Genomic DNA, 26,900 nt, shown 5'->3' with positions numbered 1-26,900 from the left:
TTTTAAAAAATAATTTATTAGTCACTATACATGTGTCATCGCGTTCATTAATATCTCTTCTAGCTGTGTGCTCCAACACAGTATGGAGGATGTGCGGTGACACGAGAGTATCTTATGTTGACGAAGTGCTCCTACAATCTTCGGACCTTTCGGTAGCAAATAAGGCGTTTTGCACAGTACCGAATAAATCATACGACCGTAGTATGTATCAGTTCATGTTCTGTTTTTTCTTTAGGTTTTTAATGTCTCTTTAGAGATCTCTAGTGCACAACACACTATCCCAAAGTCCTCCTCCTCCTCCTCCTCCTCCTCCAGTGTCAGTATAATGTGCAGTCACGTCCATATAGTCCATTCGACGATATGAATCACTGCATAAATCGACTATTTGTTACTACTACTCGTACATCTTGGAAAACATTCTTTATCTATCTGAAAACAGCTTCGCGCAGAAGATAGGTTTCCTCCAAATTTCTCGAATTGATGGTTGAATGAGGTAGCAGTCCTGTGGCACTCGCTGCATCGTACTTGGCTCCCACATCAATAAAAGACTGTATCGTTTCTAGAAATTCATTTCTACGCATAGCTTCGAAAAGGAAATGTCTTTCCTGAGATTGATGAGTTCTCGTCGCGGCTTCCTTCAGATTCATATAGTATTTAAAAACGTAATTACACTACTTTCTCCTGCCTGGCATACTTGCACGCATACATAAACAAATTTGCAGTATCAGCTTTGTGTCTGGTGTACACTACTTTTGCATGCAAAACAAGCCACTATATCTCGAAGTCATCAAATGTTGTTGTGGTCTTCAGTCCTGAGACTGGTTTGATGCAGCTCTCCATGCTACTCTATCCTGTGCAAGCTTCTTCATCTCCCAGTACCTACTGCAATCTACACCTTTCTGAATCTGTTTAGTGTATTCATTTCTTGGTCTCCCTCTACGATTTTTACCCTCCACGCTGCCCTCCTATACTAAATTGGTGATCCCTTGATTCCTCAGAATATGTCCTACCAACCGATCCCTTCTTCTAGTCAAGATGTGTCACAAACTTCTCTTCTCCCCAGTCCTATTCAGTACCTCCTCATTAGTTATAAGATCTACCCATCTAATCTTCAGCTCTATACTCGATGTTAACAAATTTCTCCTCTTCAGAAACGCTTTCCTTGCCATTGCCAGTCTACATTTTATATCCTCTCTACGTCGACCATCATCAGTTATTTTGCTCTCCAAATAGCAAAAATACTTTACTACTTTAAGTGTCTCATTTCCTAATTAATGCCCTCCGCGTCACCCGACTTAATTCGACTACATTCCATTATCCTCGTTTTGCTTTTGTTGATGTTCATCTTATACCCTCTTTTCAAGACACTGTCCATTCCGTTCAACTGCTCTTCCAAGTCCTTTGCTGTCTCTGATAGAATTACAATGTCATCGGCGAACCTCAAAGTTTTTATTTCTTCTCCATGGATTTTAATACCTACTCCGAATTTCTCTTTTGTTTCCTTTACTGCTTGCTCAATATACAGATTGAATAACATCGGGGAGAGGCTACAACCCTGTCTCACTCCCTTCCCAACCACTGCTTCCCTTTCATGTCCCTCGACTCTTATAACTGCCATCTGGTTTCTGTACAAATTGTAAATAGCCTTTCGCTCCCTGTATTTTACCCCTGCCACCTTCAGAATTTGAGAGAGAGTATTCCAGTCAACATTGTCAAATACATATCCGAATTTCTTTCAGATTGATTTCAGTGTGGTTTTCTCGCAATAATGTGAAATCAGCTTGTTTCACGTTACATGAAATTATGTCCATGATCATTTTATTGAATCACTTTTACTAATATTTACTCCGAAGCACTCGTAAAGAGGTCACTCAGTCACTACAAAGCTTTAACTGAAGGTAGCAGAAACTTGGCAGCTTTCACCTCTCAAGTAGCCTGTGAACAGTCTTGTTATACAGGACGTGCTCCGCAGAGGATACGGGGGCTTTCCATTCGTGGTGTTTCCGACCCTTTCGTAGGTGCCGCAGGTACCGGCGGACTACCGACCAAGGCCTTCCCTCCTGCTGTTTTACGCCAGTCGTTCATCAGCAGCGGATGTATTGTCACAGTCAGGCAGCGTCCTCGCAGACAGCCTTCATTTCCGTATAGTTTCGCAGGCTTAAGCTACTTCAGTCCAACACACTGTAATGGAAATAATTAAAGCAAGGAAAGGGGAAGCCGCGTTTTCGCAACTGTGGTCACCGCAACTGGGTGCACAGAAATTCTTGACGAGTATGCGAACTGATTGTGCATGAATTGCAAACAGAGTAAGAGCCGAGGGCGTTTAAAAACTGCAAATGGCAGAATCATGGCTGAACAGCAACTACATTGTCCACCTGATGAACCAAATAAGCAGATCAAGAAACTTACGCACAGCTGCAGGAAGTGTGTCCACGAAGAAAAGACAGTGCCTATTCTTCCAAATTTTTAAGGGGGATTTAATGATTTGAAAGATAAAGGTTTCGATTTCGTCGCAAATATCCATTGTGTAATGCAAGAAAGGAAGGTTTTGGGATGACATTGAACGTTATAGCACTTGTTCAGAGATTCAGCTCAACGAAGACATTTTGAAATTAGCTGAAGGTGATAGTTCCTTTTTCTTTTTATTTAATTGGAGATGGATCTGTTCTTGACAAAAGAATCCTTGTGTTAGGTTCTGAAGAAGCGGAGAAAATCATGTGTGAAAATGGAACTGTTCGTACGTATGTACGGGACATTTGACAGTTTCCGGAAAAAGTCAAGATAAACTATTTGATCAAAAGTATTAGATACCTGGCTGAAAATGACGTAAAAGTTCGTGGCGCCTTCCATTGGTAAGGCTGGAATTAAATATGGTGTTGGCCCAACCTTAACCTTGATGACAGCTTCCACTCTCGCAGGCATACGTTCAACCAGGTGGTGGAAGGTTTCTTGGGGAATGGCAGCCCATTCTTCACGGAGAGCTGCACTGAGGAGAGGTATCGATGTTGGTCGGTGAGGCCTGGCACCAAGTCGGCGTTCCAAAACATCCCAAAGGTGTCTGTAAGATTTAGGCCAAGACCCTGTGCAGGCCAGTCCATTAGAGGGATGTTATTGTCATGCAACCAATTCGCTACGGGCCGTGCATTATGAACAGGTGCTCGATCGTGTTGAAAGATGCAATCGCCATCCCCGAATTGGTCTTCAATACCGGGAAGCAAGAAGGTGCTTAAAATATCAGTGTTGGCCTGTGCTGTGATAGTGCCACGCAAAACAACAAGGGGTTTAAGCCCTCCTCCATGAAAAACACGACCATACCATAACAACACCGCCTCCGAATTTTACTGTTGGCGCTACACACTCTGACAATGACATTCACCGGACATTCGCCATACACACACCCTGCCATCGGATCGCCACATTGTGTATCGTTTTTCGTCATTCCACACTACGTTTTTCCACTGTTCAATCGTCCAATGTTTACGCTCCTTACACCAGGCGAGACGTCGTTTGGCCAATACCGACTTGATGTGTGGCTTATGAGCTGCCGCTCGACCAAGAAATCCAATGTTCTCACCTCCCGCCTAACTGTCATAGTACTTGCTGTGGATCCTGATGCAGTTTGGAATTCATCTGTCATGGTCTGGACAGATGTCTGCCTATTACACATTACGACCCTCTTCAACTGTCGGCGGTCTCTGTCAGTCAACAGCCGAGATCGGCCTGTGCGCTTTTGTGCTGTACGTGTCCCTTCACGTTTCCACTTCACTATCACATCGGAAACAGTGGACCTAGGGATGTTTAGGAATGTGTAAACCTCACGTAGAGACATATGACACAAGTGACACCCAATCACCTGACCACTTTCGAAGTCCGTGAGTTCCGCGGAGCGCCCCATTCAGCTCTCTAACGATGTCTAATGAATACTGAGGTCGCTGATAAGGAGCACCTGGTAGTAGGTGGCAGCACAATGCACCTAATATGAAAAGCGTACTTTTTTGGGGGGCGTCCGGATACTTTTGATCACATAGTGTACATATGAAACACTTTTTCAGTAAGATGCTGGGTGTGGTCACCTGTAACTGCAGTGCTGGACTTCGAAGTGGCTACAATAGAGCTATGAAAACAGTATTGTCAGATGCGTCCATTTCCGGATTGTAGTTTTCACTTAGTTCAATCAATGTCTCTGGAAGAATATACACGAAGTGTCGTTAACAGGAGAATACTGGGGTGAATAAGACGTCAGATGGTTTTGCCGCATTTGTGATGGAGTCAGAAGTGGCTCATCTTCTGCCAAGCCGTGTTGATGAAAGCGCAAAAGCCCAAAAATAAGGTATTTTAACACTACCACTCAGCTGGAAACCCGGGAGCTTTTCATAAATAGCGTATTCTGTGAATGTCCACATTCATATTATTGCTTTACACTACGAGAGACAGGAGCGAGATGCAGAGCTGGACACAGGACATAGTAATCAGTCCAGTGATCGCTGATCATCATCTGCAGCATGCCGCATATCCAGCCCTTAAAAGTTAAATTCTGACACGACGAATTCTTCCACTACCAGCATTTGAATAGAAAGCGCCGCTACAAACTCCCACATAGATGTCACGGCCAAGTCCTCTTGTCCACAGGCCGTAATCAATATGCAGTACACGGAGGTAAAGCACTGCGAAAATCATCAAGAAACAGTCCAACGCCTAAGTATAGAAGTCTGAATGTTACTAGTCCATGATATTCCTCATCTGTTCTTGGTTTTTCTGAAACTTCGGGGTCGGTCCTTCATTGTTCGTACAGATATGTCGGAAACCGTCGAATGAAAACGAGGCACCATCACGAACTACACCTGAAAATCAGATATGGGGTGCTAAACGCCGTCTAGTTGTACCATCGGGAGGGGAAATAATGCATAATCCATGTAGCAAAACTATAGGTAATATCTGAAGAAAGGTACCGCTAGCAGTCAGGGTCTATTCCTCCTGTAGCTCCTCGTTAGCACCGTATCATGATAGAGAGGTTAAAAAATGGACTGTACAGCGGAACTCCGAATGTGCTAGAAATATGTTGAATGCCATTTACAGTAACGCCTTTTTCTCTCCCGTATAAGACTACGGAGAGATATATTTATAAGGTTTCAGAGAAAAACACAGACATCCGCTACATACTTCAAATCTATGACTTTGTTACTTACTAGGAGAGGTCCCCAGTGGTGGGATAGTTTTTGAAACAATATATACACTGATGTAGGTCAGGTTCCCAGGTGTCTCAGCTGCATCCATTCACCCTGATTGGGGCCCCGGTTTGCGAGTAATAGACCAAAAAAAATTTGGTAATTTTCCGTGATATTCTGTAGCTTTAAAACAGGCAGTTTCAAATGCGCCCATACATAGGGTTGTAGCGTAGTAGTTAGCGTGTCAGATTGGTATGTGGAAGGTTGGGGGTTCGAATCTCGGTAGATATATTCAGTTCTATTCTTAATTACTTTCATCATTTTTTATTCAGTTAACTGGTTTAAATGTATTTTTAATTTCTAACCCGTTATCACGTAATTTCAATTGTCATATAAACATTTGCTCTTATTTTTTTATCATTTTTATGATTTTAATAATTTTTTGAGATAATTCCGCCATAATTTTTCCGCTTAACTATATATTTTCGTCCATGTTATTGCATTCATTATTTGTATTCCTAATGTTGAGAATTTATTTGTAATTCGTTCTTTCGTTTAAATCTTCATGCGTCTTATTTTCTCCTTAGTGCAACAGGAATTTCTGTTTTAAATGTATTTAAGGCGATTATATTTTTAAAAAATTACATCTTGTACATAATAAAAAACATATTTTTGACTCCATTAGACAGTCGGTACAGATTTTCATCTTTTAACAGATAGATCGGTATTTTCAAACGTTTAAATATACAAGCGTTTTAAATTTTTAAAAGATTCATTTAAACCAGTTAATTGCAAAAGAATAGTGATCAAAGACATTTCGATAAGAATTTAAAAATAAAAAATTTGAAGGAACTGAGAAGATTAGAACACACGAAGTGTTGCACGTTATGTTCATATGCTAACCACTTCGCTACAATGCCACTCAATGAGATTGTTAAAGGCTCTAGAATATCACGCAAAATTAGGAAATTTTTTTCGCCGATTAGTCGCAAGCGTGAACCCATCAGTGTGAGTGGCTGCTTAGTGAGATACCTAGGACCCTAACCACCATCACCGTGCAGATGGTTTCAGAAAGTCGATTCCACCCACTGGAGATCCCTCCTTGTTAAGACTTCGTTGGAACAATCCCATGAAGAGGACTTCTCGCACTGCATTATGCTGACCGAAGGAAATGGTAATAGGCGTTCCTTGTCTACACAACTTGATACAGCTGTACATATTGTTTCGGAAACTGTTGACTTCGAGCCATGTAACTCTTCGGCGAGTCTATTCCTGATGTCGACATCAAATTTTTTCACGTTGTTAGACTCAATTACGGTATATTACATTTAACTTGGGATCTGTTTACGTATTTCAACCTTCAATTACATTTGGATTCTGTGCTAAGGTTGTTTTTTTCCGAACTTCTTGTTAGCCAAATCTTGATTATACCTTTCCTCTATAAATACTGCCATTTATTCCGCCGCAGCTTGTTTACGCGCCGCTGGTTCGCGGGCGTGACGCTAGATGTCGGGCCGCCCTACCTCCTGCTGCTCTTCCCCTCCCCCGCCACTCGCCCGCGCTGTCTACCGACTACTGCACTCCGCCGCTGTGCTTCGCCAGGTTTCTCGACTGTTTGGTGCGTTTGATTACTTGATGTTCCACGGCTAAAGCGTGAGCAACTGTGTACTGTGTGGATTATGAACCGCCGCCCGAGTCCCCGTCTGCTCAGCTGTCGTGGTATGGTGTTTTTCGCGCTGCTGCTTCTGTAGTGCTATCGGCTTTTTCCACGGCGGGGGTAGTGAAGCATTTCGTGAGAAAGATGGTGAAGAGGTGAGTGCTCCCAGCCGTCATGTTTTGTTTTTCGCGCTTGGCTGTTTTTAATGATTGCCGAGAGACGGCCTACGTGCAGCTGACAGTGGCATAATATGGCACAGTTATTGTTTTTCCCTCTATGTATTGTACAAAACTGGTTGAATTTTTGAGTGTTTTTACAAATAATACAGTAATATAGTCGTCACCTGACAGTGTATTTTTGTTTATTACAATTATCTGTATATATTACTTCGATTCTAATTGAACATCAGATTTCGTCAGGTTGCTGCATGTCCTGTTGCACAAAATTTCTTGTGCTTTTTGTGACAACGGTACAGTGCGCCAGAGGAAATCTGAAGTAAATGGGATGTTTTATTTTGAAATAGTTTTATTGGTTGTGCCTATTGACAGCGAACATTGTATGGTTGACGACATTTTTAAACAGTAATTCACCACAGTCCATAAAATGATACCGTAACGTAATGTTAAATTCGCTCTTCCAATCTTAAAATTTGGTACAAGTGTAAAGCATTTACTTCCGGTGGAACAACTTTCATTGTTGCTCATTGCACTAAATCTAATTCTAGTACAAATTAAGCTTCCGCGGATGAAAAAGAAGCGGTTGGTGGGGATGCGAATTTGTTGTAGTTAACATCTCTAGTATCATAAGGGTCTGCTGCATTCTTCTAGCGTCTGTTCTGCACTTCCGTTTCAGCAGATACGTAACTGTGGAATCAAGTGTGAATACAAAATGTAAAACATGATGATATGCCGCATATTGTCAGTATCGAACAGATGTTTATGTTCTTCATTATCGGTAAAAGTACCTTTAGCTTTATACGTGGATAGTTAGCCTTTATTGGTAACATCTGTTTAGTAAAGTTTAGTGCTTAATGCAACATAACTGTTATTGGTTCATACGTCATGGTTTATCGCATAAATTTATGTACCTTAATGGCCCGTAATCTTAGTTCTGTAATGATAGTCTGCGTCTGTTGCTATAGCATTTCACTGGATGACTTCACCAAGCACGTTCTGCAGGCAATAGCTTCGTCGTAAAGAACGTTTCGAAAGCGGAATTCCCTAAGTCCGCCACGCCCACGTATAAGCTACATACGAGTCATTCGGTAGCACTTCTTGGACTGGTTTCTAGTTAATATACAACATGTAAAACTACGTCGTCGTGTGACGCGTGCTCGGTAAACGCAGCAGCGTCCTCGGAGCGCAAGCTTTTGGCTAGCGGTTGTGGGATCAGCTGTTGACTCCCACGCGCGGTTTCAACGGCCGCCGCCGACCCCGTTATCCCAGACAGCGGCTCTGAATCTGCCGCTGCTTCCGGTAGCTGTCCTGCCTGCCAAGTCATGCCTCGGAAGTCGCGGCGCGGCACGTCATTTAAAGAGCTTCAGTCAGCTGGCTGACTCATGAGACTGCTTCGCTACACAAGCCGACCGAAGGATCATGTTTTGTACTGCGCGTTAAGATTTTCGTTACAGATTTCTTCGAGTAGTACTTCATGTCGGCATCAAATTATCCTATCAAAAACAGTAAAAGGTTTCGCATGTTGATACGTTGCGCATTTTCCAAGTTATTTACCATTGATGTTTGCTAGTCAGGTCGTTGCACGTGCAAATTCAACCACTAGCACGCGTTAAAATGCGGTAACGCCTAGACATCTGTGGGACCATGAGTCAACACTTGTTCAAATACTCATTACCGGTTAAATGTGCTTTTGTCGAAAGTGGTAAATTTAAGCTAGGTGAGCAAAAGCTGTTTTAGTTCGGTTTGAGGAAACTAAACGAAGCAAAAGTTTGGTGGCATTGTCTCTGGCAGGCTGCTTAAATTTGCACACACGTCGACCTGATTGCCTAACTTTAATGCTAAACAACTCGGAAACTGCTCAATTTATCATTTTTTTCTTAACGATTGTTTCTCAGCACGACCTCCTTTGCAACGCCCTCATAGTATTCACTGACTGTCTCTGATTACATTGACTTGGTAGCTTAACGTTTCCACAACACTAAGAGATTATAGACCTAATATGTGACATAAATTTCAACTTAATACGTCTACCCATTCCTGAGAAAAACTGTTTTTAACACACAACTAAATGATCCCATAAGGTTACGTTTTTACCGGTTGAAGTACGGAACCCTAAAATTATCCACTCTTGAGTCGTGCCAAATGTCTTAATTGTGATGTAGTTCAACACAGCACAAATAGTGGAATCTCATAACGGCTCGAGCTAGCTATGAATGCTTACATAAGATACTAACGTGTAACGTCGGGAGTTCGATCACGTCAGTCCTTCCTGTGCTCACCGGCCGGAAGCGACCAGCTGTGTTCGCTTAATCGATTTCTTAGTAGCTAGTGACATCAGTACCTGATTCCATAGCAATTACCAGATCGAATATGTGCAACGTCTTGGCCGTACTTTCGCATAACACTAAAACATTTCCTATTTCAGCCCTACCACTGTGGAACAAACTACCTGCAACCTGTGTCTTACCAAAGACCACTCTTCTTTCAAGAGGAGATAAATGCCTTCTGTTACCACCAAAGTAGCTTCCCTCTTGTCGTATTCCTGCCGTTTTTCTTCTGTCCAACAGCTAGTATCTGTCACGATATCAACACTGCCCATGCATTTCTCCTCCCTATTTGTTTTCTTCCATCTCATTTTCTTATCTTACCATATCACTTCTCGCTCTTCGCCTGACAAACTACTACTCCTTTTACTTCCATACATTACATCCTGGAAGCTATTCCCCTTTCTTACCTCGTGTCCTATCAGACACTACTCTTAGTTACCATAAATGCCTTCTTCGCCGATTCATTTTATAACACCTCTTCCGCACACGATTTTGAAGGATTAAAAAAAAATCTGAAAATCGCGGCGTAATGGCTAGAGCGCCATGCTTGATGAAAAATTTAGACAGGATTGACGCAGGTACGTTCCACAATCATATTTCCTTACTGAAGACCATAGGTTATTTTTCATTGTGATGCCGGTTGATTAATGATGCAGTATTCCAATCATTTAATAGGTTTCTTTGGGGAGAGAGTTGACTGGCTGTCTGGGTATTTGCAACAGCTTTCGGTTGTTGAGCGGCGTCGGGCGGTAACGACGGTTCCAGACAGTGGAAGTCCACATAGCGTGGGCTGTAGGTCCAGTGTCATATACGCGACAGCTCTATCTGAAGCTCGAGTACGAAATTCACAAGTTAACCTCTTGACAGTTATACCACTTAACCTCGTCACTTACACGCAGGACGCCTGTTAGTACTTCGCCAGCTCGGAATCGTCGTTTGTGATTTTTCTCTCGCCCAAGGCTCCCGTGTATCTTGGTGATTACGACCTTGTTTGATCCACTCTTCCCCAGTTACGTAGCAACCGCGTTGCTCGATAATACTGATTCAGTTTTTCAGTAATATTATACGTTTCCAATGCCCATTCAGATACGTTTTCTTACTGTGATGCTGCTTGCTTACTTTCTTCCCGACTGAGATTTGTCTTATGTGGTCTGTTGAACAAACATGGATTTCTCCTTTGTCATAAAAAACACTGCGGATTTGTACAGATCATAGCCTGAAATGTTCTCTACACTACACACAACTATAGTACAACATAGAAACAATGTATTTGTACACATTTCGGCCCTCGTTGAACCTAGGAATGAAAACCAGTTGGGAAAAATTCAGTGTTTCGCTTCTTGCCCCCATGATTTTTAAAGCTGTTTTGCTCCCATCCACGAAGAAACGGTACGGGAATGCTGTAGTTAGCAACGTTCCGTGAAGATTGGATAACGGAGAAACGAACATGCAGATAAACCGCGCAGCGGCCGGCCGACATCACTTGTCACATACGCCGACCTAAGAGGTACTGATGAAATGACTGCGGAGGCAAACAATTTAAAAGTTCACAATCAACAGCGAAACCTGTGACCACATTTCCGAAAAGTCAGGAGGAAATAAGAAAGAAGAGACCACTTAAAGTTCGCATTATCAAGCTTCATCACAGTAGTAAGTGTCCCCACACCTCATTCTTTCACAACCCAAGAGATTGTAATAATGAGCTGGTCAGTGATGCCTCATGCACCCTACAACGCTGATTTGGACCCTTTTCACTTCTACCTGTTTGGACCTATGCGGGACAACCCACATGTTTACAGATTCGGTGACTTGTATGAGGCTAAAATAGCCTTAAAATTGTGAGCAAGAGGTGAAACCCTGAGTTTTTACAAACCAGTTTTGAAGCCTGGGTTCAATGATGGTGCAAATGTTTACAAATGCATGGTGACTATGTTGAGCAATAGGGTTGTGTAAAGGGCGCCATTATCTATACTAATTGCTCATTTATATGTTCACTAGCAAAGGTATAGCGTTGCTGTGTGTGTGTGTGTGTGTGTGTGTGTGTGTGTGTGTGTGTGTGTAAATTCGATATACATCCTTATCTCCCTCCGCACCCATCTGTGTCCTTATACCCTTCTGTCTGACTTCGAGCTTTGTTTATTCTTATTGCAAACGGAACTTTGATTGGGAGCTGAATTCGCTTAAAATGAATGGTAAGGCAGTTGGGGTCATATGTGTAGGAGGTATGAGACACATCTCTCCGGCTGCTGCAGCTGTGAGGATCGTAGCCTCAATTACATTATGTCCCATTGTTTTAACCTGAGATTCGGTAAGATTACAAAGTTTCTGAACATTTATTCCGTAGTAGTATTTTGATCAAAAACCTGTAAGCCATAAATACAACTTTACTGTTTTTCTGTAAAAATGACTGCGAAGAAGAAAACTACAAGACAGAACGCTGCTGTGTTTACAGTTTCTGTTCGAATGTGTAGAAAGAATGTATGTGGGAGAAACAATTTGTCTAATGGTTTACATGCCCCCCTATCGTAGTTGAAACGTTTTGCGCGAGGGAAATCGAAACCGCACATTTTCATGGCACGGCACAGTATTTTCTTTCTTACAGTCAGTAAAAAATTGAAGTAAATCGATCAAGAACTTTCCGAGATTGTTACAAAAAATGTTTCGCCTTTATCTGTAACACACCTACTTATATATTTCAAAAACACATAGGATATGTCCGTCCTTATATTCATTACAGTATCGTACAAAAATTTGAAGTAAATCAATCAAGTACTTTTCTCAAGTACTTTTTTGGTAACAACGTCGAACAACTTGGCTTTATACAGTAGTAAAGATTATTGTTGACACAGGAGGCATTACTTTTTGATTCACGCTTGTATTTTGTACAGACGTTCGTAACAAATTGAAATTTTTTTGCTGCGATATCATTGTGGTTGGCTCGCATTTTAGCTTTCATGTTTCTTGCGAAACGTAGTGTGATTATTATTCTCTCGTAAACTATACAATCGCCATTTTTCTCTCGTCTCTCGCCTGAGCTTCCTGACACGCCGCCCCCCCCCCCCCCCCCTCCTCCTCCCCTGTCGACGCTTCCAGTGCAGAACACATTCGAATGTTAGAAGTACTCGTTTGAGACACCGGTGGAGGTGTGAAACATTGAACTGACACCTTACAACTGCTTGCATCAGATTGTAGCACAAGGGCGTTCTTTACGGAGCACGGTTAGACCTATCGTACCGTAACGCGTCACACCTAATTTAGAGTGAGTAAGTTTCACAATTTAGCCGTGTAAGATTCTAAACTGAATTGCGCTTTCGGTGATGTAGGGAATGTGCAATAAGTAGCTTTCAGTTTTAACAGTATGTAGAGTACACTTTAGTGTCTTCAAATGGAAACGATAACTAATTTTAGGCATACGAAATGGGATTAATAAGCTTACACTGAGGTGCGTAGTTGTCGGTGCTAACAGACAAGCAACACTACGTGAAATTACCGCAGAAATTAATGTGAGACGTACGACGAACTTATCCGTTAGCACAATGCGGCAAAATTTGGCGTTAATAGGCTATCACGGCAGCAGATGACCGAAGCGACTGCCTTTGCTAACAGCCCCACTCGCCTGCGGCTGCTTTCCCGGGTTCGTGACCACATCTGTTGGACTCTATACGATTGAAGAACCACGTCCTGGTCATATTATTCCCGATTTCAGGTGGTTAAAGCTGATAGTAGGGTTTGTGTGATGCGCAGACCCCACGAAGCCGTTGACACAAGTAGTGAAGGAGGCACTGTGCATCTGGTGGTGGCCCCATAATGGTTTGCGCTGTTTACGTGGAGGGTCCTCTGGTCCAGTGAACCAGTCATTGATTGGAAATGGTTATGTTCGGCTACTTGGAGACCATTTGCAGCCATTCCACCCACCCAGATCGCCAGACATGAATCACATCGAACATTTAGGGGGCATAATCGAGAGGTCAGTTTGTTCACAAAATCCTGCACCGACAACACTTCCGCAATTATGGGCGGGTGTAGAGGCAGCACGGCTCAGTTTTTCTGTAGGGAACTTCCAGCGATTTGGCGAGTCCATGCCACATAGTTACTGCACAGTGTCGGGTGAAAAGAGGTCCAACACGTTATTAGGAGGTATGCCGTGACTTTGTCACCTCAGTGTAAAATCGGATATTTAATTATTTAAAATTATGTTGTTAGGAAAGTATTTTTCGTCCGCGTAGTTTCTCAAAGGTTTTTGCACAAGAATAGGTCGTTTATAGACGTGCGTTTTGAACTGTCTCCTTGACTTACTATACTTCTAAAGCGATATGGATCAGTAGAAGACATCAAATCCCCCTTGGCCAACGTCTATCCCGATTTAGGTTTCCGTGATGTTCCTAAATCGTTTAAGGCGATTTACGGCGAATGTTTCCTTCCTCTGCCCGAGCTTGTGGTTCGTCTCTAATGACCTCGTCATCGATGGGACGTTAAATCCTATTTTTCCTTACTTTTTTTGTAATACTGATCTTCGAACTTCATCTTTGTATTGTTCGCTAGTAAAAACCAAAAGCGTTGTTCACATGCTTCAGCTTGACTGGCGAAGACAAATGACCGTGATGGCTCGGCGATTAAGACAGTAGCAAGAGCCTCTTGTTCCTGTGATGCGTCGTTAAATGCCCTCACCGCGACAAGATAAATACGTTTTAAGTAACTCAGTGTTATCAGCGTGGAGTTACAAAATATTACACAGTTTCAAAATCTTTCTTTCATTTATTTCATTTTTTGACGCTGTATTTTGAGGGAAGTAATACATAAAGACAATTCCACTGAAGTCAAATTACGGTCATGTACGTTGTTTGTTCTTACTGTTCTAGATTTGATAATGAAAAGAAATGAAAAAAGATGAAGACAACTACTCGTCACATCAGGAAAAGCATTTCTTTATTAATATGCACAACTGGATGTTACTTTTCAGAACGGAGATGTAGTACGTACTCGCAGTTGATACAGAAATTAATTTTGATTTCGTATTAAAAGTAATAACATACAATAATATTGAAGTTAAAACAAAAGCCAACAAATCTGCCTATATCTAACTTAGCCCTTGACGGTACAAAGCCCGGATCCGAAAGGTGAATGAAAACTAGGTACTTCGTTTAATCTCGACTAGTCTTCTGCCGTACGTCCGTTCGTAAACATATTCCATTGTATAAGAGAGCTCTTTCGCGCAGATGATTCCGTTCCACGTGAGACGACACCGTGCTGATATGGCCGGCGTTAAAGGTTTAACTTCGTGTAATATAAAGATTAAAATTTGAATCGCTATTTTAGCAGGATAGCAGGTGACCCGAACGGTGCATCTTTGATGTGCTCTGCAGTTAGGAAATGGATGTATACAGGAGCGTACCCAGGTTTGTACCTCGAAAGGGGGGGAGGGAATGCGAAATAATATTGACAGTTCAATTGAAATTTTTATCGGTACGTTAAAAGTTCCGCTTTTCTTCAAACTGGCACGGAAATGGTATTGCCTGTGTCGCGGGACGGGTGAGGACATGATAAGGTTACAGCGGTCAAAAGCACGCAGCAGACATAACTTTGTACACGTGCGGCTATGTAAATGATTAGAGAACACTTCTGTAATTAGTTTAGCGTTATTAATGGGCCTAGTAGGGCATATGAGGAACATGAACAGCGTCAGATACTGAGTGATCACTGTGCAGGACACGGGGTATTCCTGTGAGACAGCACCTGACGTCGTTGGAAAAGGGGCCTCATTCTGGATCTCCATTTGGGGGGCTGGCCGAATACAAGGTGTATCCATACCTGTGGAGCATTCAGTTTTTGCACCGCATGGGGACGAGAGGACAGGCGTACCTTTCAACAAGATACCAGTTACTTGTCTACACAGGGAGGATTGCACCAAACACATCGTAGCCCTTTCATATTTGCGCCGGCCATCCGAGTACAAGTAATGGACTCCATGCAACGTTGCTCGAAAACTGGTAGCAGCTGGATTAGGGAATTACCGTACCATGCGTATGTGGCCGTTAACACAACAACACACAGGGCTATATTTGGAGTGGTGCCATGATAGGGAAGCATGGACTGTTGATGAATGGTGTCACATTGTGATCAGCAGTGGTTTGTTGATTTGGGGAAGGGAACTAAACAGCGAGGTCATCGGTCCCATCGGATTAGAGAAGGATGGAGAAGGAAGTCGGCCGTGCCTTTTCAAAGAAACCATCCCGGCTTTTGCCTGAAGCGAATTATGGAAATCACGGAAAACCTTAATCAGGAGGACTGGACGCGGTTTGAAAAGTCGTCCTCCCGAATGCGAGTCCAGTGTGCTAACCACTGCGCCGCCTCGCTCGGTTTTCAGCGATGAAATGCGGTTTTGCACTGCCCAGATGACAATCGTCGGCGATTATGGCGGTGACCTGTGGAGAGATCCCAATCTTCCAATCGTTTTGGAGACACACGCCAGTGGTGTGGGAAGCGACCGGTTATGACTTCAGATCGCAGCTGATAGTTACGAAGGGAACGCTGACAGAACTGTACATCAGACACCCTGCGTTCTGTTGTGTTGTTTCATGTGACAGAATTCTGGTGCAGTTTTTCAACAGGGCAGTGCTCCTTCACACATGGCAAGTGTCTCTACGAACGGTCTGCGTGACATTCAGCTACTTCCGTGGCCAGTAAGATCCCCAGATATGTCCCCGATAGATGATGCGTGGGACCAACTGGGACGTTAATTCCATCGCAGGGTATCGATGACCAATTAAAACAGATGTGGGCCAGCCTGCCTGAGAAGTTGAAACGGCTTTTACAGCTTTCCCAACAGTTTCTGTGCATGTATCTAGGCTAGAGGGGGTGCAGCGTCGTACTGATAAGTGGGCTCAAACTGTCAAGATATTTGTAAATTTTACTTAATGTTTGCAGTCCCCGAAATTACATCACATACCCTCTCAGCTCGAGAATTTTCATTTCGGATCTTCCGGGAAGACGGTCATTCACTTTTTTGCCTGCGTGACGCCCCTAATTTGGTCCATGTGCGTGCTTCTCTGTGTGTTCATTACTAGAGGAGCACAGCGGACGCAATCTTAAGACAAAACCAGTCATCTGGTGACTGCAAGTGCTTGGACAATGGACTTTATTTCCGGTCATTACTCAAGCAGTTGTGATTTAACATTCTGCAGTTTACCGAGGGGGAACAGATTGATTCAGAGAAGTTGCGACTGATCATTCTAGATTCTTTTGTTTTTATTCCTCTCATAGTTCCGCAGGAAGTGGGTCAGTTGAGCTTGGCTCCTGATTTGTGCCGTTATGTCTGTGCCATATGCAGCGGCCGGCCACTGACTAATGGGGGTGCGCCGCCCTGCTGGAACTAGGCCAGTAGTCGTCTCGAAATGAATGGCTCTCCCGCGTAATCTGGAGGAAGCTCGGATCTCGTCTTGGTATGCTAAGCAGTTGTCAGCCTCTTCTGCCACAAGGCTAGTCACGACCCCAAACCAAGGTGAATTTTGTGAAAGTGTGTGTTTACACACATTGTGTGTCGTCGAGTTTACACGAAGGAAAAACTTAACAAATAATTGAAGCACTTTGGGGTTTGGGGGCTGTTTATCCCTGTACGTATAAAAGGAAATGTACTGACTGACTGAATGATCAACGCCCAGGGGATAGAAACTCGAAGTTTGGAGAGGGTCTGGGTCTTATACCGTAGGCATTGCTTACGAAGGGATTGTTCGAAATTTCACTCGTATGGGGATGAAAGGCCTTGTAGGAAATTTGCCACTGGCAATTTTGAAGCTAGAACTACGAAACTTGGTTTCATTACTCGGTCAAAAATAAAAAAAATCGTGTTTCAGAATTTTTGGGAAGTCAAGCACTACGGGGGTAAAACAGGGAAAGATTTTTTAAAAAATGGTTCAAATGGCTCTGAGCACTATGGGACTTCCGAGGTCATCAGGCCCCTAGAACTACTTAAACCTAAGTAACCTAAGGACATCACACACACACCCATGCCCGAGACAGGATTCGAATCTGCGACCGTAGCGGTCGCGCGGTTCCAGACTGAAACACCTAGAACCGCTCAGCCGGCAAAGATTTTTAAAAGTAAATCCTTATTAAAGTACTATTGAAGCAGTTTTAGGGCTACATTTATGAAAACTGATAATTAACTTCTCGGTTAGCAATAAAAAGTGTTTCGGTGGTTTTGAAAACACTTCCTTCTATTAAAGCATTTTTAAAGCTAAATCTATGAAAACTGGCATTTGATTTCTAAAGAAGTATGTCGAGGGATTTAAGTTTCTGAGAAAATATTACCACATGAACTCAAAAGGCGGTATTAACAATAACCACCGACTCAAGCAGTCAGAATTCCTCTTTGGTCGGGAGTACACTCGGAAAAGGCAGTACTTCCACGACTGTAATTAGTGTGAAAAGTTCATATGATGCTACAATTTGTGAACATAAAAATTCGGTCAAAGAAAAACAAAAAATAATAAAAAAACTATGCAGATCATATAGTCGACACGAGCGAAACATCGGGCGCTAAGCTACTATATTATGTTCTTGTTTTGAGGATCATAAAAATCTAGATCACCTTGGCGATTTTGGTCTATTTCACGATATGTCTGATTTTGTTAAAATGATTATTTCTTTGCCATAATCATTAAACCAAAATCATTGAAACAAATGCCTTTTGCTGGTCATGTGATTTAGTTGACATCTGCACTAACTGATCAATAATTTGTTGCTATGGCCCACCGCTAAATTTTAAACGACTATTAACTTTTGCAACAGAAAAAATAGGACATCAGAAAAAGTGAAATACTTCTTCGGCATATACATATGAAGTGACAAATACCTCGGTAAGTCCCTCTATTTTCGCTAGAGAAATTCTAATCTTTCATATTTTCAGAAATATCATATTGGCAAAACTTCGCCGATACAACTATTGGTACGTCGAGCGCCTTGCACTGAGGAGAATTTACAGATCACTTAAAGTTTAAAACTGTTTTCGGACACTTTTTAAGAAACTTGAAAGGGAAACTACTTATGGCGCATTGAAGAAAAACAAAATGCATTTGCTGGCAGTACAATCGCTAAAGACTTATTTGGCAATTTACTATTTATTCTAAAATTGCATTTGAACTATGCATTATCGGACCACTACCTTCAGGGGTGTAATTACGTGTTTTATGTAAATCATACTGGAGCTGCTAACAGTGGGTGGAAAAATTTCTGGCTAGGTCGTGCTATTTTTTTATTTTTTTTATATATATATATTTTTTTTTTTTATTTTTTTGAAAGAAAAAGCATTGCCGCTGTTGGAATAGAAGTAACGCACTGCTGTTGAAGCGGCGAGCGCGGCGCGCTCGGCTTGCTCTTTGTGCCCTTTTAACGCGACGTGCTGATACGAGGCTGGCGACGCGTTTTTCGCCTGACGACCGCATCGATCTCTCCGGCATGACGCCCACAGCGCCGACTGCGTCATCGCTCCATGCCGTCGCTGCCGCGTGTCCTATAGCTGTCGTGCGCATGCGCGCCACGCTTCACTAATAGCGTCGTCTGGCGGTTGCCGACTGTCGGTCAGCTGCACAGGCTTTTTCTCTCCAATACACTCCCAGTACTTGGATATGATTCGCACAACACGCCGAGCGAGAGGTCGCGTCGTGTACCCAGTTTTAACGAGTAGAATTGCAGATATTTTTATTGGTGACTGAGGATATGTAATCAACATCATATCATTTGCAGAGTAATAATTACAGCTATTAGGAGTAGAATTTTTTTAGGTTGCTTAGTACCTCCAAGTAAATGTGGCGAAAGCAAGCCATTAATGCTTATTTTCACCTGGGCAGCACATTAGGTGCTGAAGTGTGGACGCGTGGATGCGCAGTGGTTAGTCTATACTGACAGGGGTAATCAACGTTAGTGGTGCAGTTGTGACCAGGCAGAAGACATCAGGTGATGTGTTTGCAGGAATATTTGACACAGAGGAAAAATACGAACACACTGATGTGTGTACATATTAAGTACCGTATATAAAAATATCTGCACTTATATCTGTCACACCCTGTACTACCATGAATTCTTGCTTCAAAAAGCTTTTATATCTAACCCTGGCGAAACCAATATAATATGTAATATTCGGCTGAGTGTTTACTGTTTCGTCCATTCATGGCAAAATTATAGCAGTGTGCTTCTCCGGGTTTTGCGAGTAGTGCTTCTAGTCTTATTCAGATACGACACAGGGTAGTGAATTGTTTGCAGCGGTAAAATTTTGGATTCGGAAGGACGTTCGCGAAAGATAAGTCTGACAGAATACAATAAAGGCAGATATTGTGTCTTCAGCTTCAGGTAGTAAGATCGTTACGCTGTAACTATGATTTGTATGCTATACCGAGTTTGGCGTTTGCCAAGTCATTGTGAATTCATTTGACCTGGTATCTTTTTCGATATTTTTATTCAATTGCTTGTAGTCTGTACTTCTATTGCAGGGTATAGATCTATAGAAAGCAATGAGGCCTGGTGGCATATTTTCACTGCCACCCCTTGTATTAATTATTGTCACAGTGTTTCCAGTTCTGGAGCATTATGAAAATAATGCACTGTTCAAAAGAATTTGGGGAACACGTGTATCAACGTCCGGTATTTTAACCAATTAATGCCGAATATCCGAATTTGCATCATAACTGTTTTTCAGCGCCAGTGCCGGTAGGTGCTGATGCTGCATGAAAGTACCAACGCTTCTGTCAAGTGCTGCATTCTCCTGAGCGTTTTGGACACTCCAAAGCACCATGATTTTCTATTTTTAACTTTCATAAAAAAATTTATTCATGTATTAAGGGGTTAAGACTAGTTACAGGGAGGGGATACCTGAGGGCTTACTAGATGGCTTGAGACCTTCGCTTTCAGTGTAAACAACAATTAAAATGCAGTGGCTGTGCAAATGGTTCAAATGGCTCTGAGCACTATGGGGCTTTACATCTGAGGTCATCAGTTCCCTAGAACTTAGAACTACGTAAACCTTACGAACCTAAGGACATCACACACACCCATGCCCGAGGCAGGATTCGAACCTGCGACTGTAGCAGCAGCGCAGTTCGAGACTGAAGCGCCTAGAACCGCTCGGCGTATTGGCTGTGTTGTGCATTACAATGTCAGGTGACCCCTCATAAGGAAGTGAGTACCAGTGTCCCAGTGTTTTCTAGTGAGGTTAGTAAACAAGGCGAGTTGGATAAGATCATGGACGGTTTAAAACACCACGTGAAGACCGCTATCTGGCCATCTCTGCGGTGCAGTGTCGTAGGGATACCGCCAGAGCACTGCAAGACGATCTCAGAAGGGGCACTGGAACCGCTGTGTCCGATAAGACTGTAATGAACAGATTACGAGACAGGACTGTACCACCCAGACACCTTGTCTGAAAACTCCGCTTGACACATCAACTTAGAGCTCGCCTTGAGTTCTGGCGTTCCCACGTGAATTGGAAACTTTGTCACTGGCGAAACGTGTTACTCAGAAGAGTCCAGATATCCTCTGACGCAAGGTGATGGCCATGTTCGTGTGCAGAGACCCGTGGTGAGCGGACCTGCCAAATGCTGGCTAGGAAATCGACAGATTTCCATGGTTCTGCGATGACGTAGGAGGCTTCAGTGTTGACAGCCATACGGATCTTGTCGTTGTCCCATGGTCGCCTTACCACCAGGCCCATCGAACAGATACTGCTGTACCATATGGTGGCTGCTGCATACTGTAGTTGCCCTGAATTCCATCTGTATGGAGGGCGTCACTAGGGATGTCTTGAGAAGCCTGGACACGAAAGTAATGGAATGGCCGCGGTGAGTCCCCACCTAAACCCCATCGTGTATGTGTGACACATGCTTGACAGACTTGGTCGTGGTTGTTCTGTTGCATCAGTGACTGTCGGAGAATTCTCGTGGGCTCTAATTGTAGTATGGGAATGGGTACCACAAGGCGACCTCCGTAGACATACGCAGCCATGTAGGTGTTAGGTGGTGATAAACGGTCGCGGAGGGCATACACGTTATCGAAGCTCTCTTTTTCCAGTGAAAAGTATACAAGATGACGTGATGAATGATAGTTCCCACTTTGTTTTCGGCACCTGTCTGACATTTCAGTCTTTGTTATGTAAGCGATCGAGGATGTAATGATATTTGGTTGTGTACTTAATTTGTCATAGATAGAGGTATAATTAGGTTACATACCCAGCCCTCAGTTCTTGCTCTGTGGAGTACAGCAGACCCCCAAAGTCATGTTTCCCTAATTCTTTTGAGCAGTATGGTGAGAATATTAACGAAATCACTCTTGGCAGCTCATTGCATAAATGCCAAAAATAGGAGGGTTATTCAGTACTTAAAGAGACAAATTGGTCTGGAGAAAAGAGTTTATTTTTACAAAACGAATACTTTTTCTACTTTTCAACATAATCCCCTTGAGCATTTATGCACTTGTTCCAACGAACTACAAGCTTTTTTTATTCCGGCTGCAAAGAGCTCTTTATCTTGATGTTTGAACCAATTTCCCACAAACTTTTTCACGTCCTCGTTGTCCTGGAACCTCTTCCCACGTAATGCCTCCTTCACTACACCAAACATGGAAACCGCTAGGTGCTAAATCAGGAGTGTAAGGGGGATGAGGCAGTACGTCCCAGCCCATTTTGTCGATGGTTTCACGGGTTAGTTGAGCAATATGAGGACGAGCGTTGTCTTGCTGGAGAATCAGACCTCTCCTCTGAGATCCACGACGTCCCTCTCTCACGGCTGCCTTCACCTTGTTTAACAGCAAATCCGAGTAGTATTGGCTGTTCATTGTACGCTGCTCTTAGAGATAATAATAAAAAACTGTTACCGTCAGCATCCAAAAACACCGTCAATGTGAGTTTTCCTGCTGATGCTTGGGTTTTGAATTTTTTCTTGACAGGTGAGTTGGTGTACTTCCACTCCATGCTTTGTCTTTTTGATTCTGGCTCATAATAGTGAACCCAAGTTTCATCACAAGTTAAAATTTTGTTGAGGAGGTGCTCACCTTCTCTTTCATAACGTTCCTTTAGCACTGTGCACACTCTCAACCTTGTTTCCTTGTGTAGCCGCGTCAACTCCTTTGGGATCTATCTTGCGCATGTTTTGCGGTAGTTCAGCTTGTTACAGATAATGTTATGAACTTTATCAGTACTAACTTGAACCTTATTAACTATCATTTCCACAGTCACACGAAGGTCGGCACGAATAATGTCATCAATTCGACTTTCAAGTGAGGGAGTTGAAACTGCAACTGGTCGGCCAGAACGGTGTTCATCAGTCACTGAGTCGCGACTAGTTTTGAACTGCTCTATCCACTTGTAAAAATTTGCAAGATTCATAAAACCTTCACCATAAACCTTAGACTCCTTCGCGTACATATTCATTGGTTTCTCGCCTTCAGCAAGTAAAAAACGAACAACAAAACGTTGTTCAACTAATGTGGACGTTTCAAGAGGACTCGCCATCTTGAAATGTATTTTTCAGGTTATAAACAAAACAATGTTAATACATCAGCTGATCTGGGCTCACCCCAGTGATGCAATTAAGCTACCAAACTTGCCCTATTAACAGTTTTTTCCCCCCAGACCAATTCGTCACTCTAACTATTGAATGACCCACGTACAAATTCAGAGGCCTAGGTTTCAATTACCTGTTGGTCCTATGATTTTTTTGTCAAGTGCATCTTGTCACTTAACCATTTCTGGCAACGATTTGTTCATGTGAAAAATGCTGGACTGGACTTTCTTTCAGTGTCCACCACGTTGAACTGTTAAGTCCCCCTACAATTGAGTGGGTGTCAGTTCGAAAATCGGAGGAAGGCAAGGACATAAAGCCTCCAGCAGGACCATGACTAAATAAGCACTGTGGTGTTGAAACCAGCCTTCGGGTGGAGGACAGCTTTACCTGTAAGAGAAACAGTACTCTTCGTATTTGAAACTCTAAAAGTAAGTTATGTAGACTACATCATACGGCGCATAGATCAAAAGCATGTTCAGGATTAAAAATTCTTTTACATATTTATTTCAAAATGAAGATAAACTCTTCCGTTAGAGTAGCGAAGGCGAAACTAAAAATTTCTGGAACGTGGAGACAAACACGTGATGTAGAATGCGTGATTTTGACGAATCTGAACGACCATATTGATGGATTCGTTTTATTCACAGCGTTGCGCGACATGGTTATTTGATTCATTCTCTGGGTCGTCGAATACTTCTACACTAATCTTGTCACTATTTTCATTTACATGTCAGTTTGCAGCTAATCAGAAGCACACCATTGAGGGAGTAACTGCATACGAAAAGTTTCAGTGCTCTTTATGTTGAAAACGAATAATTACTCTCGAAGACGAGCGTGCCAGTCAGAATGTTTCTTAGTTGATCTGTCAGGATAACGTTAAAACTGTGGTCTAATCCAGATGACGAAACAGGTTCTTGCGTTTGGTGGACACTTGCCCTATATGTGCTCTTAAAAAGCAGTACGTTACTGATATACCACTGGGCCCATTGGACTCATTCGCATTTGTTAACTTCTTCGTCTCTCGATACAAAGTAATTTGCGGTACAAGTATCATAAACAAAAAGTTACGGACAGGGCAACCGAAACATTTTAGGATAGAAGTCTGAGATATCCGATTATCTGCAAAGGGATCGCATAAACACGCTAGAGAGATGATGTCTAGGATAACTCAATAGCATATACCATCAACACTATGAGGACCACAGAAAGAGGGGCGAAGACCTAGATTTTTCGGATATATAGTATTCTTTTGCTCAATATTTTCGCTACCACTCTCTCATTGTATGCTCCTTTTGCTGCTACGAGCGATGACGTTATACGTACTCGCTATGTTGTTTCCAAACGGACTGAGACATTATTGGCAGTTGGTTTTAATTCTATGTCATGGCGCAACCACGCTCACAGATGAATTTTACGAATTCGAACTCCCAGCTCTTGGTTTACTTTAGAGAGAAAGTGTTAGAGATAGGGTGTAAATCGATTGTACTGTTTCCATTGCTTGTTTCGCGTGTAACAGAGAGAAATGTGATTAGGACGTGTACGAAAGCATCCAGTCATTCTTCTCTGATGTGATTGGTGGCGAAACTGCTGAGACAGTGAACAGCATCGGTATGGCTGTTGAGAATGCACTATCAGGTACCCGACCTGATATGTAGTTAGCGTAGACTGGAGAGCTACGACTGCCTCATGACGTAAATTATACTTCATGGTCGAATATAAAATTTATCTTCTAATGCCACAGCGTGTTACGCAACTCTTCGGGACTGATCGAAGTGCAGCGCCTGCTGGTCTTCAGGTTGCCCCACGTTACATTGAAAGATATCAGAATTTGTTCCACTAATGGTTATAAGTAAACAAAAGAGGGGTTGCTTCGCGATTTAAACACCATTTTTTTCTACAGTAATATTGAAGTTATTTCCTTATCTGAAACGGAGCGATCTCGTTGCACAACCTGAATTACAGACTCTCAAAAGGACTACACTAATGAGCAATATTACTCCCATTGACTGTTACCACAAAGATAAAAGCGCCAAAAAAGTACAACCGGAATGCAATTTAAATGTGAGACAAAGACGTCGGACCCGAGCGCTGTTGCACGTGGTTCTCGTTACAGTAATGCCGTGAGCCTTAAATTCAGCTCATTCACGGCCATGTTTGAGAAAATTGCTTGCACATTAAACTGCGTTAAATGTCATTAACTAGGGACACGATTCCATTAAAAATACTGTTTCTGTGTCTTGGCAGGTGGAGGATAGTACACAAATCACAATCCAAAATATTAAACCATTCACTGATCTTCAGAACTACAGAACACGTTACATGGGACAGGCTTTATATTTTTCGCCCTGCAATCACGTATTAGCCTAATACATAATCGCCACACAAGTTAAAAAGAAATGGCTTGGTATATAACTTTCCAGTGTTTCCCTATTTGGAGTGTTTAATCTTGATCAGCTTGAAAACGTTGTATTGCAGTTGCATCACTGGCTGGTTTTGCAGTGTAATTGCGTTACGCGACTGTTTACTTAGTCTACCCCTGTAAGATTTGTTGCCTTACGGTAGCCCCTAATCAGATTTTGGTAGCCACCGTGTGATAACAGATGAAATATAGTGGAGTGACGATAATATCGATTTGTTTATTTGCCCAGCATTTTTAGTTTCACACACAGTACCCGCTAATGTCGGTAATATACTGAATCATAGCACTAGTTGCACAGAAATTTCCCCACCACCAGTTTTTCACAGCCCTTAGTGCACCAGACAGCTTCCACCACTGCGTCTAGCGCGTTCCAACTGACAGAAGGGCTCTTGCTGTGAAAGTTTTACGATTTCGTTTTCAGATATTTCGCTTATCAAATTCGCAATTATACTATGTATAACTGCTAGTGACGTATTTAAAGATGTTTGACGCCTGTCTTCTGTAGTCAGTTACGTACGTTTGAAAACTATCTAAGAGCCTTCGTAACTTGGCGATGCACACACGAGCCACTGTCTAGATGAGTCTTGCCAAGTAAATGATATACAATAGGCAGTGTTGTTGTACCACAATATGCGTACAAGCGCATTGTTTACCAGTGGGATAAGGAGCGCCGTAAGTAACGCACGCAAATATTCACTGCTTTACCATGTGTGTCACTTCTATTTCGCAAGGAAGGCTGTGGTGATCACGGATTTTCCTCGTTTTAAAAAACCGCTACTTGGGGATATGCGGCAGCAGCGTAACGTGGAGCGGGCGTCGCCTGAGCGCGGCTGTCGGGGTTGCCGCCCTCTTTCCGCCCCCGAGGCCCTTAGAAATGGCGCCACATCTCGCGCAGTAATTACGGGCAGACATCCTTCCACCCTCGCCGTTTTGTTCGGCGGCGCCCCAGCGCGACGATCGTGGCACGTCGCGTGGCATTCCCTCAGCCGGGCCCTCTCAGAACGCGTGCGAGTATTTGCTGCGTAGAGCGCAATAAGTGCGTGTAGCCCGCAACGCGCACCCCATCCCATTACTGTACACTGGCGTCCCCACGTTGCCAGCTCGCAAAGTCCTCCCAAGAGTTCCGCTCCAACAGTTACACACGCGCTTGTACTGATTCGTCGTTTCAGTTTCAAGAAGCCTTATTTGGGTAACTTGCAGTGGATCGTATTTAAATTGCGTTACATTTGTGTGTTCGTCGTATTCGAAACAGATTCTGAACATACAGGGTGGCGCATGAAATGTGTTACCAGTTGTTTCTTTCACAATTTACGACGCACATTAGATATCCCGCAGGGATCTCTACAGCAGTACCAGAAGAGCAAGGAAAAACAAATGAGTTACGAAATGACGTGTAATTCACGATACTGCCGCTAGGAGACTAGTAAGCAGCAGTGGCTGACAATGGAAGACTGACGACACAGCAACATTCCGCAATTGTTACTTTTTCATGAAACGATAAGCCTTGTTGTGACTCGAGGAGTTTTCGACAACAGTTCAAGACACGATGGGTCGCTTGCAAGGAGGCCATCCACAGGTTGTACGATAAATTTGTACAGGAAGGAACAGT

At 42.9% G+C, this 26,900-nt stretch overlaps 1 protein-coding gene across 3 annotated transcripts in view; it reads left to right on the top strand.

Moving 5' to 3' along the window:
- LOC126481146 (protein pellino) overlaps window positions 1–26,900 on the top strand; it is a 456,082-nt gene that overhangs the window by 77,705 nt on the left and 351,477 nt on the right. Inside the window, exon 1 of one of the 3 annotated variants that reach the window (XM_050104704.1) lies at window positions 6,742–6,977. The exons of the other annotated variants lie outside the window; for them this stretch is intronic. Within the exon in view, the coding sequence (XP_049960661.1) occupies window positions 6,967–6,977 (11 nt within the window). The 5' untranslated portion in view covers window positions 6,742–6,966. Of the gene's footprint in view, window positions 1–6,741; window positions 6,978–26,900 lie in introns of those variants that run through there. 3 annotated transcript variants of the gene reach the window in all.

Source organism: Schistocerca serialis, chromosome 5 (assembly GCF_023864345.2).
Source record: "Schistocerca serialis cubense isolate TAMUIC-IGC-003099 chromosome 5, iqSchSeri2.2, whole genome shotgun sequence".
Taxonomy (NCBI): domain Eukaryota; kingdom Metazoa; phylum Arthropoda; class Insecta; order Orthoptera; family Acrididae; genus Schistocerca; species Schistocerca serialis.
Note: the sequence above shows the minus strand (reverse complement) of the source record. Positions and strands in the feature narration are given on the sequence as shown.